Raw genomic sequence first — 13,559 nt, forward strand, 5'->3', positions numbered from 1 at the left:
TAAGAGTTTGTTCAAATTCAAAATATGTTTTCTATGATTTACGCCAAGTTGTAAAATCTAACAGATCAGTAGGGTTACAGGACTCCTTAAGGTGCCTCAGCTTTGCATGTGTGTACAGACTACTCACGTTCTCACTTTGCAGCATGTGAGGCATCTAGACTGAGGGATGGAAAGTATTTTCCTGCCACAGAGGCAGGGAACCAGGGACGTAGTGTCTGGTAATGAGTACAGACACATCTGTATGAGACATGATATATATACTTAGTGCACACATATATCATATTTCGTATAGTAATTTATATGCTTTCACAATGGTTTCCATACTGTTTTCACAAGGTGACTTGAGATATAATAAGATACCAAACAGACAGAGAAAGAATAAGCACAGAAAAAGGCAGAGTGGGGCAAGAAGACAGAGCGTGCTTTGAGATTGTAGCTTTCAGAAGCGGGGCCAATCAATTTGTGGATTTTTCCTCATGGCTGGCATCTTATAGACTGTTAATTCATGTCTTCTTGTTAACTTACAAAATAAACAGTAATTTTGGAGTCCTTTTACATCTAATTTCCTAAAAAAAGCCACCCTAAATGCCTTGTAATTAAGAACAACAAACAGCTTTTTTGTTGTTGCTGTTTTGCAATGAGGTTTAAGTAATGGGTTGGAGACACATTTTTATGCAAAGGTTTGCCACCCATGGCCAAATGATATGTTTAATGATTTTTTTTAAAAAACTTTCTTTCTCCACAATTTGGTTTGTTCCACCTGTTAGCTATGACTCCAAGAAGCTCATGGCAGGCTACTAGCATGCTAGCACATTCTTCTTCTTTGACCAAGAAGCCTGCTACTGCTTCTTTACAAACTGCCGCTAACAAAATGCCATTTCACAGCTCAGAAAGCGTGGAGAACACTACCTGTCCAACTTTGTTAGGTAAGCTAACAGAAGCTCAAGGTAACTAGCATTGCGCTAAAGTTAAATAGAGAACAACTGTGCTCTGTTTAATTCCTGGCATCACCCTATAAAATGAGGAGCACTAAAAGATTGTTTTTTAATACTGTAACGAAGAGAAAATTGAATCTTCCAGGAAGACTGAGCGATTTGACATGTAGCTACGTTTTCAGTCGTGAAAGACCAAGAGGGTTAATCTGACTTACTGAGTTGCTCTATTGTATTCATAACCTGCCCTTAAAATTCCTTTCCTTAATTGGGCCATATTACATTGTGGTGCTTGCATCAGTCACACCAAGGTTTTTGCCTTGCTGTATAAAAGGAGTCTTTCATGTCTAAAAGACATCAGATGTTTTCTTTGGTTTGTAGTCTGCATGAGGCAAACTGTCCAGGAAACAGTATTGACCCCAGGCTCCTTCAAACCCAAAACCTCCAGAGAGAAAGATGGCTTTCTCAGACATGCTCTTCTCTTCAATAGCACTCTATGCCCTTAAGTTCTGCAATAGCAAGCCAGTCAAGGCCACTGCTTTTCAGCCAGTAGTTGGCTAAGGCGCCCACATCACACTTTATGTAAAATCTTTATTTATATCAATCATGATTTTGACTGAACAGTCATTTGAAAACACGTTTGAAGGCTTTGACTCTAAAATGTGTAGAAAGTTAACTGCTGCTTTATTGTGTTGGATTTATTTTTTTCTGACTGCGATAGAAGTCTAGAAAATGTTGGTACCCGGAACCATTGCATTTTAATAGAACAAAATCAGCTCATCGGGATGTTTATGAGTTTTTGCATGCCATGCATGTGTACAGCTTGAACTCAATCCACTGTTAGCAGCATTGCCAAATGAGCACAATTCCTTATTCATACAAACTCTCCTCACAATCTTACTCCTCTTCTGCCTAATTGGTAGGGTAGTAGGTGTTATGTTGAAGTGTTTATATGTACTACTAAAAGTCCTGAAATAGCATAATAGCCAGAATTAACCGTGCTTATCTCCGATCATTCACTTAAAATAATTAGACTAAATCTTAAGACATTATGTTTGTGAATATGGCTGTTCTTACACTGCAAATATACCATGGTGCCATTAACCCTGATCAAATAAATAAAATAGTAAGGATTTGTTTGTGGCTTACATTACTTATTAATACACCAACCCTTTGAGATTGAGCCTGAGACTTGAGGCACTGACAGCACGGGACGTACCACACAAAATGTTTTCAGAGTTCTAGTCAATAAAATGCAATATTTAGCATCTAAAGCACATTTATTTAATAAAAATATCAAGGAAAATAATTACAACACTGATAGGATTCAAGTCATTTTAGTAGAATTTTTATATTCCTACAATAAGCAACATTTACAATGTGAAGGCAATATTTGGTGTAAATAAAATGAACAGAATTCCTGAAAAATCCAGTGTTTAAATATCAAGGCAGACGTGAGCATTGACCCTTCCTTTCTGATTTTAGACTCCTGAGAAAATGCTGCCCTATGTACTTAAAAGGAAACATTTTGTCTAAAGTTTCCTTTGAAAAAGCATCACTCTCATTTTCCATGGCAATGATCACAGAAAAGAAAATCTGTTGATATAAGCAGCCTAATTCTGACTGCGGAGGCACCTGTTCAGTTTAGAGGAAGATGTTTCCTTTTCAACAGGTATATGTGTATTTATTTTTTTAATGTCATCCGTCACATTGTTGTGATATTTTAGAATTTACATTTAAAATCTGTACTGAACTCAAATACTGAAACAAGCTTATTTTTTTCAGTGGTAGGACATTCATTTTTACTGTTAAAGGCAGATGTTTAACATTATTCAAAGTTAATACCTCTGTATTACAACCCCTATGTTTTAATATACTGAAAATCCACATTCTTTTATGTAGTCACTTTTCTGTCTTACAACTAGAATCAATATATGTAAAACTAAAATAAACACAGAGTTGGAAAACTGACCAGCCCCTGAAACATTTGGAAATAATTTCTGGATATTCCTCTGCCAGCTTACACTTAGACTGCAGAATAACTGCCTATTCTTCCTTTCAGAGCTGTTCAGATTCATTCATAATTTTTAGTGTGCATCAGTGGATTTCTTTCTTCAAGACCATCCACAGGTTTCAATCAGGGTTTTAGGTCAGGGCTCTCATATGTCCACTCAAGGCCATTCACCTTCTCCTATCCAAGCCACTTGGTTCCCATAATGCTCATGTGTTTAAGGTCGCTGTTATGCTGCCCATCTTAATCTATGGGGATCATTACTGCCTTCATTGACATTCTATTCCAGAATTTAGATGCTTGCGGAACATGCAGATGTGGTCTAAAGATGTGCACACATGAACTGAAGGTATGCAAATGTAGGACATAAAGGCATCTGCACTAAAATAGTGCATTGTATGTCGGGTAATAAATCCATTCATATTTACACATCTTCACTGTGTAATATTGAGTGCTGTGTGTAATATTAGTTTTACAACTAGTAAAGTGTAGGGAGTAGGGTGCTATTTGGGACTGAGACATTACCTGCTAATTTTAAATGAACACATGCAACCAATAAAGTTTACTGCTATTGTTATAGGAACCAACACCTAGTACCTGCCCGCATGTTAACAATTAGATTAGAACGGTCCACGGACAGAAGTTGAGACTGGTATTAGGAGTTGGTTTCCATAACAACAGCAGTAAGGTTTTTTGGGGTGAATGCGTCTTCATTCTGAATGCGAAGGTTCCGCAAGAATATATCCAATTTGCATGTGCACATCTTCATTCTGCATCTGCATGTTCCGAAAGCATATCTTCATGCCAAAATATAATGTCTTAATGTTATTCAGCACAACTAGAAGTGGAATCCTCAAGGAAAATCGGTTTTATTCTGAGGTAATTGAATCTAAGAGTTCACAGTTGACAGTCTGTGATCTGGAAGGTGATGGGTTGCACTTACTCCAAGGGGCTGATCACTGATCCAAACCCAAAATATTTTTTTTTTATATTTTTTCTCTTTTATGTTGAGGATTGGGGCGGCACGGTGGCGCAGCAGGTAGTGTCACAGTCACACAACTCCAGGGGCCTGGAGGTTGTGGGTTTGATTCCCGCTCCGGGTGACTGTCGGTGTGTTCTCCCTGTGTGCGCGTGGGTTTCCTCCGGGTGCTCCGGTTTCCTCCCACAGTCCAAAAACACATGTTGGTAGGTGGATTGACGACTCAAAAGTGTCCGTAGGTGTGAATGTGTGTGTGTGAGTGTGTTGCCCTGTGAAGGACTGGCGCCCCCTCCAGGGTGTATTCCCGCCTTGCGCCCAATGACTCCAGGTAGGCTCTGGACCCACCGTGACCCTGAACTGGATAAGCAGTTACAGATAATGAATGAATGTTGAGGACTGAAATGTGTAAAAGAAATGTTAGGATTTTGATAGTATTTATGAAACTACTGCTCTAAGTATATGTATTGGCTTTTTTAAGTTTAGGTCTCTGTTGGAGTTAGGTGGTCATCACAGTGATGTCCTCTCTCCCTGGACTAGACGCCCCCTCAATGCCCAGGTGTCCTTCACACATGGAACACACACACAAACACACAGGGGTGAGAATAAAGTCAAACTGCATGAATACATTAACTGTAATAACTGTGTATGATATATGCACAGACACATACCTCAAAAGAAATAGATAAATCTGCTCCATATTTCTTGGTGGCAAGGTCCTTCACCTCATTACTGATGTTTTCTTGGGTAGTACCACTCACATCAATGTAGTAACAGTCAGCACTGGCATAGTGACAGGAGATGGCCTAAACATGTTCACATATATACAAACAGTTTCTGTTGATTACTGTGAAACGTCTCACTGTGGTATTGTACAGTATTGTTTTGCCAGGAAATCTTTCACCACCTGAAAGAAAACAAGTTGGTCGAAGAAACGTGCCTGATTTCATGACGTTCATTAATTTGCATTTATAACAGCTTTACCATTGTGTAATGTATATTGGACTGATTTTTTTCATCCAATCTATGTTAAAAAATACACTGTATTTTTGTATCATACAATTTTGTTCCCTGGGACAATTAAACCTTACCCCCTACTTGAAAAGAAAAAAGAAAAATACTGACATTTTTTTTATCCTACAATATTTGTCTTTACCTTCCTGAAACCCTGTGTTTGGTTCATTCCAGATCCATGTATAAGCAAAGAGTGGAAAAATATAGTATCTCCTTTCTCCATCTCCACATGCACTCTGGGGTGGCTTGGGTTATAGTTGCGAACACCGTGGTACATCTTGTTTACCCCACCCTAAGTAGAGTGCAGAAGGTAAAAAAAAGAGGACCAACAATATTCATAAAGTGCTTTAGGACTGAAACAGATGCTTTGATTCTATTTAAATTTTTCAAATGTCTCACCTCCCACTCTGGGTATTCATGTTCCTGCAGGGTGCCTTTGTGGGTTCCTGGCAGCACCACCAGGCAGCCATTCTGACGGTTCACCTTTTCCATGGCAGTCCAGGCACACACGATTCGGTCAGCTGGACGGAAAGGAAAGTAATGCAGATCCTGGTGCATGGGGTGGCGAGATGTTTTCTTACCTAAGACACGATAGGTTGATAAACATTACCATCCTAATATGTAGGCTATACATTTAAAAGAATACTTTTTGAATATGAAAAAGAATAAAGAATATGGACAGTTTAACATTCAGTTATTTGGGGCGGCTAGCATAAGAGTTGATACATATTGGATTTTTTTTGGTTAATAAATGTTATGTGAAAAAAATTAAACCCAATACCACAAAAATGCAGTCTGTGCATTAAATTCAAGGTTCAAGGCTGAAAATGAATTAAATATTTCCACAGTTCATTTAGCCTTATGCACAAATGTACATCCATCCATCCATTATCTGTAACCGCTTAACCGTCACGGTGGGTCCAGAGCCTACCTGGAATCATTGGGCGCAAGGCAGGAATACACCCTGGAGGGGGCGCCAGTCCTTCACAGGGCAACACACACACTCACACATACACTCACACCTAAGGTCACTTTTGAGTCGCCAATCCACCTACCAACATGTGTTTTTGGACTGTGGGAGGAAACGGGAGGAAACCGGAGCACTCTGAGGAAACCCACGCGGACACAGGGAGAACACACCAACTCCTCACAGACAGTCACCCGGAGCGGGACTCGAACCCACAACCTCCAGGTCCCTGGAGCTGTGTGACTGCGACACTAACCTGCTGCGTCACCGTGCCGCCCCACAAATGTACATATTTGTTTCAAATATATCCACCTATAGCTATCAATTTTCACTTTTATGAGACACATTATTGGTTGTTAGTGTGTTGTAAGTCCATAAACAAATACATATTTTTTAAAAATCGTGTTTTTCCAACTCCAAATGCCTTTTTCAATGACCAAATCCAATACTGTGAGCACTAAAATAAATTCAGGTATTCATACATATGTACAGCCATGTCCTTCCTTGGTGATTACAGATGTCTACTTTAAAAAAACATAATGTGTTATGCTTTTTATGCCTGTGTGGGTACCTGCATCTGGGGGCTTGTTGATAAGCATGGTGTGCATAGCCATGATGTTGGGCCCAGTGAAACACTCCACATATTTCAGAATCTGTCACAAGCACAATTTGAATTTCTTGATTTATATCTCTTTATAACTCATGCAAAGCAATGCTGATGTACTGTATCTACATGCTAGGTATTTTTTATTAAAATTATGGGCCATATATTAAACCTCACAATTGTGCATGTGTGTGTCTATGTGTGTGTGTGTGTGAGAGAGAGAGAGAGAGAGAGAGAGAGAGAGAGAGAGCATGTGTCTGTGTGTTTGTAAGATAACATAAGACATGACCTTTTATTGACCCTGAAGGAATTTTCATAAGGGTGTGTATTTGTGAAAATAAAAGACCTGGGGCAACTTGCAATAGTGGAACAGCTCTGGGTCTTCCTGGAAGTCCTGAATTTTAGACACAGCCTTCTGATCCTTCACAAACTCAGACTTAGCAATGGCCACATCTTTCATAACAACCAAGCCAGGTACATTTACTTCTCCTTTAGAGACACGCTCAAACTCTGCCCTGCAGGAAAACACAAACAAAAATTTCACAGTTATTCACTGAGTATCATTTGGTTGTAATGACCTGTGCTAGTATTAGTACAACTGCTCAGTTAGAAGGTCTATTCTCAGAGAAGGTTATTTGTGGGTTCACAAATATTTTTGTTGTGTTCTGAGAGAGAGAGAGAGAGAGAGAGAGAGAGAGAGAGAGAGAGAATGCTGCCATCTGGTGGTATCTTCTAGTGAGAAATTGGAAGCAATACTGAATGATTGATATAAAATATTTTATTTTCCTGATCAATTTTGCAACAAACTTTCAACAAATGTAGGTATAGACCCGTGTTTTTAAACAAGAAAAACAAGAAGATCTGGCTTAACGTCTGCATGATTAATGTAGCATGTGTGTGTTGCCCTGTGATGAACTGGCGCCACATCCAGGGTGTGTTCCTGCCTTGCACCCAGTGATTGCGTGTGGCCCTTGGACCCACCGCGACCATGAACAGGATGACGTGGTCGCAGAGAATGAACGATGAATGAATGTAGACAGTCAGACTGTCATCTACTTGTAGAGTTAGTTGTCATGTACACAGCACAGTGATTTGTTGCCTCTGACTGCTCTCTGTTATATAAGCAGAACGTCTCTATTTAAAATGTAAGACGCAGTTATTTAGGCTAGATTTGATATTTAGGCTTTGATATGAAAACAATTAATTTTACACCCCTATGGTTAAGTAAGTGACTGACTTGCCTAAATTTATCAATGTCCTCGTCAGAAACCAGGTTTTTGATGAGAAGAAATCCATTTGCTTCATAAAATAGTCTCTGATCTGGACTCAGGACACCCGTGTCCAAGGTATACCTGTGGACAGCCAGTCAAAATAACAAAACAGAAAAATAAATAAATAACATAGCCATCACTAAATTACCCGTTACTATATGCTCCCTCAGTTTAGCAGCTAATACTTTATATTCAGGCTCAGGAAAACTCAGTTTATTAATTTCAGTGACTCCAAATAATGAGTGTCTCCCTCCTATTACTAAAATAAAATAAGGCATTATTATGGGACCATTTCATGAAAACTGAGGGCATGTTTTAATCCCATAAACATATTAGTCTGTAAATTAATTTATTTATCGTAACTCATAACCTAACTTGGGATGGAAAATTAAACATTAGCTACTTACCTTAGTGCTTGAGTGGGGTGATACGAGACATTTTGTGAGGTGGTGAAGGACAAGCGCTTTATTTAAAGCATTTAAGGTAAAACAATAATATGATTTAAAATAGCTGCGAATAAGCTAACCTTAGCGACTGAATCACAACAGTGTTTAGATGAGTAATTAAAGCGCTAAACGTGGCTTTACTGCGTCAAAATACGATAGAATCTAGAAAAGTTTCATGTGTGAACTAATTAGCTAACAAGAGATGCAAATATGAGTCTGCAACGTGCAAACGGTAAACGCCCACTTTTCCTCCGCAGTAGGCCTCTCAAAGCCTCGGCCTGTGGTAGAACTCCCATCCCTTAGCGCGTACCGAACTGATGGTAAACACGGCTTTAGGGCTCGCTGCGGTGGAGCAGTTAGCTAGCTACGTTAGTTAACAGGCTGATAATAACAACAACAACAACAGCGAAAGGATACAATATCAGAGCTGGAGTGGTCCAAATGATTCAGGACAACTTTCAGCCTGTCTGCCGCTCGACGAGACATTTTATTTAAAAAAACAAAAAGAGTTAAACAGCAAAGAATTAGCGGATCTCTTGTGCTGACCTTGTGCTCTCCGTGCGAACCCGACGTAGCTGTCTATATAAACTCAGTCCACATGTAACTGGGTCAAAGTACATGGCCGACATATTGACACTTAGCCTAGATCACATAACACAAACTGATAAGATGTACAGTTAATCAGCTTTTAGAGTTCATTTCAAACTGGTTTTGCACCATAAACATCTTGCAAGTTTTATTTATTTTGATTATGTAACCTATAATTTGTAGGCAGCACTGTTTGGTTCTTGACAACTCAAAGAATAATTTGAATACAAAAATGGTTATTGGAGAAATTATTTAATCACCACAAAGTAGCAAATATTCATGGAAGTGATTCTTTTTATTATTACATTTGTAATAATACAAACCCCACCGCCAATGTAGACATTTTCTCCTGCATACTACACACACACACACACACACACACACACAAATCTTTGAAATATTATAGTACTGATCTCATAAAGAACTGGGGGGAAAAATCACAGACTTTGCATTCCCTTACAGATGTGGGCATATGAATAGCCCACAATAGCATACCTGCATACATGTGCACACACATGCACAAGATCAAAGTCAAAGTGAACTACATTGTCATATATAATTATAAACAAATATTCACTTAAATACAAAAATATTGCACTTAGTGTAGAAAATACTTAGTGTAGACAATAGTCAGGGTCGCGGTGGGTCCAGAGCCTACCTGGAATCATTGGGCGCAAGGCGGGAATACAACCTGGAGGGGGCGCCAGTCTTTCACAGGGCAACACAAACACACACACACACATTCACTCACTCACTCACTCACACCTACGGACACTTTGGAGTCGCCAATCCACCTACCAATGTGTGTTTTTGGACTGTGGGAGGAAACCGGAGCACCCGGAGGAAACCCACGCGGACACAGGGAGAACACACCAACTCCTCACAGACAGTCACCAGGAGCGGAAATCGAACCCACAACCTCTGTGTGACTGCGACACTACCTGCTGTGCCACCGTGCCGCCCTAAGTGAAGGTATTGCACAGTGTAACAGGTAGTGTCAACTTAACACTGGAGAATAGTAATAAAGTACTCATAGATGCTGAATATCTACAGGTTCCGCAGCACTTTTACTTTATTTTTGATTATTGGCTGTTTTCTGTTATGTTGATTATGTATTGTAATTTTTGCATGATTATTGTCTTTTTAGACATGGTTTGTCCCACCCCAGCTGTCACTCGATTGATTTACACTCCTGTTGGGATACTGAAATTTAGCCCTGCCCCACATGTCATTGTGAAGGGACTTGAAGAAATGTGTTTATCGTTTCACTCATCACTGATATCTTTTGGCAATATTCTACTTAATATTTGCAGTTGCTTTCATTAAAGGCTGATGAAAATGAAACTAGCACAAGTGTCCAAGTGTTGGCCATATGAAAATCAAATTCACTTCATCATGAATCAGCTTGTTTTATCTACATGCAAAAATATGTCCTTAGAGAACTACTTAAGGTCTCTAAAGACATATTTTTGAGAGCTTGCGTTTAACTGTGGCTGCAGACACAGATGATACGCATAGACACATAGATGATGCAAAATCGATAATGAAAGTAACTATGCTAGCCATAGTGAATAATTAATCTCTAGTTGAAAAATTGAGTGGTAAGGTAGTGTTGCAGTCACTCAGCTCCAAGGGCCTGGAGGTTGTGGGTTCAAGTCCCGCTCCGGGTGACTATCCGTGAAATCTGGTGTGTTCTCCATGTCTGTGTGGGTTTCCTCCAGGTGCTCCGGTTTCTTCCCACGGTACAAATACTTGTTGGTAGGTGGACCGGTGACTGTATGGTGTGAATGTGTGTGTCGCCCTGTGAAGGACTGGCACTTTCTACAGGGTGTGTTCCTGCCTTTCGCCCAATAATTCTGGGTAGGCTCCAGACCCACCACAACCCTGAACTGAATATGCGGTTACAGACCATAAATTAATGAATAGTTCAAAAATTAGTAAAGATGGTGTGCTCATTCAGCCTTTATATGCAGAATATTTCGTTAACCTTATGCACTTTCTTCAATGTGTCCAGATACTTGTTCAGAAGGACTTTGAAGTATATTGCAAGGACACTTTCTCAAAATTTAATGAAAACATTCATTCAAGAGGATGTTTATGACTATGACGCTGTTGACTGCATATTCTGAATCTCAGCATATTTGTAGGTGAAACAGTATGTCTGAGGGGAAAAAGTATGGCTAAAGTTTACAGTTTTTTATAATGCTAACATCAAGTTTTCCTATCTGTAGTCACATTTTCAAACCTCTTAACACAATTAGTACAACATCCGTCAGTTGAAGACAATACAATTAACACAATTCATGTTGTTTTCAGAAAATATGCAGTAAATTAACGTTTCTAAAATGCTTACATTTTCAGCACCTACAAGCTTTTCCCAAAACCAAAACTATGGATCTTTCTTGACTTATTTAGAAATGCTTGCACACTGCACCAGAAATGAAAACCTAATGTTCAAAACATTAAATACAGTATAAAACATCTACTTCTGGAACATCAGCAGGTGAAGTGCTGTTAGTGACATGGACTCATCCAAAGGGGTTTTCTGGACTTAATGGGCAGTGTGGGTATACAACATCATACAGAAGCAAAGAGAGAATGAGAGAGAAAAACAAAATTATGTCTAGACAAGAGAGAGCTTGAAAAAGGAATGTGCATTTTTGTGTTAGTGCTTTTTTTGTGTGTATTTAATTTATACACATTTGGGACCAAAGGCCATGTATGTTGGATTTTCTGTTGATTACTGTTACAAAGAATGTAGTTTACCTTTAGGAAACACAACTGAGCTCTGTTGTACCTTTAAAGGTACATTTACACTGTTTGTACCTTTAATGACAATGATGTACCTGTACAGTACCTTTTTTTCTGAGAGTGTACCATACCATTTTGTTACCATCATACAGTAAATATCAGTCATTCACCCATAGATACTATGTTACCAAACATAAGTTATGTAGTTTTTTTTAGTTCTTTAGGTCTGTGATTACTTTCATGTATTTAGAGTCAATTCCATCTACAGCAAAAATAGGTCATTATTACCAACCTATGGAGCAGGAATAGAGCACTATTATCCTCTCGGGTCACGCTTTTCAAGGTTTGACAGTCTCTTCATCATCTAAAATTGTCCAGAATGTTTTTTTTATTATTTGTGTATGTCGCATTTAACAGACAAAAGGAGAAAAAAAGATTTTCAGTTTTACAAACATAAATGAATCAATGAATGATAAATGAATGAATAAATCAATTAGTTAAATATAAATAACCTTAAAAATTGGTGTCTGCTATAAGCTCAGATGAATATGGGACAGAGTCATGTTTACTGCTGGGTCACATTACTTTTTCTTTTAATTATGCTTTTTAATTGTTTATGAATAGATAATCTTTTTGCAAGAGTTTGGCAAGTGGAATTTTTGCCCATTCATGCTGTTGACAAGACTTGAACTGCTCAGCACTCTGTGGTCACCATTGCCTGATTCTCTTCTTCATGATGGACCTTATATTTTCAATTGTAGACAGGACTGGATTGCAGACAGGACTGTGAAGCACACATTCTAGGGGTGAATCTAATTTCCCCACTTAGCCCTACCCCTCTGTTTTGCTGAAGTATATATTTGCTGGTATATCAATTCTTATTGGAAGAAGGGGTAGGAGGGCAGCATGGTAGCGCAGCAGGTAGTGTTGCAGTCACACAGCTCCAGGGACCGGGAGGTTGTGGGTTCAATTCCCACTCTGGGTGACTGTCTGTGTCCACAAAATGTTTTCAGAGTTCTAGTCAATAAAATGCAATATTTAGCATCTAAAGCACATTTATTTAATAAAAATATCAAGGAAAATAATTACAACACTGATAGGATTCAAGTCATTTTAGTAGAATTTTTATATTCCTACAATAAGCAACATTTACAATGTGAAGGCAATATTTGGTGTAAATAAAATGAACAGAATTCCTGAAAAATCCAGCGTTTAAATATCAATGCAGACGTGAGCATTGACCCTTCCTTTCTGATTTTAGACTCCTGAGAATATGCTGCCCTATGTACTTAAAAGGAAACATTTTGTCTAAAGTTTCCTTTGAAAAAGCATCACTCTCATTTTCCATGGCAATGATCACAGAAAAGAAAATCTGTTGATATAAGCAGCCTAATTCTGACTGCGGAGGCACCTGTTCAGTTTAGAGGAAGATGTTTCCTTTTCAACATGTATATGTGTATTTATTTTTTTAATGTCATCCGTCACATTGTTGTGATATTTTAGAATTTACATTTAAAATCTGTACTGAACTCAAATACTGAAACAAGCTTATTTTTTTCAGTGGTAGGCCATTCATTTTTACTGTTAAAGGCAGATGTTTAACATTATTCAAAGTTAATACCTCTGTATTACAACCCCTATGTTTTAATATACTGAAAATCCACATTCTTTTATGTAGTCACTTTTCTGTCTTACAACTAGAATCAATATATGTAAAACTAAAATAAACACAGAGTTGGAAAACTGACCAGCCCCTGAAACATTTGGAAATAATTTCTGGATATTCCTCTGCCGGCTTACACTTAGACTGCAGAATAACTGCCTATTCTTCCTTTCAGAGCTGTTCAGATTCATTCATAATTTTTAGTGTGCATCAGTGGATTTCTTTCTTCAAGACCATCCACAGGTTTCAATCAGGGTTTTAGGTCAGGGCTCTCATATGTCCACTCAAGGCCATTCACCTTCTCCTATCCAAGCCACTTGGTTCCCATAATGCTCA

The 13,559-nt window shown here is 38.6% G+C and overlaps 1 protein-coding gene across 1 annotated transcript; it reads right to left on the reverse strand.

Annotated features, from left to right (window-relative positions):
- Positions 1–1,550: 1,550 nt before the first annotated feature.
- On the reverse strand, positions 1,551–8,830 carry phyh (phytanoyl-CoA 2-hydroxylase). Its single transcript, XM_066669865.1, has 9 exons — positions 8,639–8,830; positions 8,183–8,238; positions 7,746–7,856; positions 6,851–7,019; positions 6,472–6,553; positions 5,333–5,514; positions 5,076–5,225; positions 4,591–4,725; positions 1,551–4,483 (listed from the first exon to the last, which is right to left on the reverse strand). The coding sequence occupies exons 1-9, from the start codon at positions 8,705–8,707 to the stop codon at positions 4,430–4,432; spliced, it is 1,008 nt and encodes a 335-aa protein (XP_066525962.1). The 5' UTR covers positions 8,708–8,830; the 3' UTR covers positions 1,551–4,429.
- Between the last annotated feature and the right edge of the window lie 4,729 nt (positions 8,831–13,559).

This window comes from Hoplias malabaricus, chromosome 4 (genome assembly GCF_029633855.1).
Source record: "Hoplias malabaricus isolate fHopMal1 chromosome 4, fHopMal1.hap1, whole genome shotgun sequence".
Lineage (NCBI taxonomy): Eukaryota > Metazoa > Chordata > Actinopteri > Characiformes > Erythrinidae > Hoplias > Hoplias malabaricus.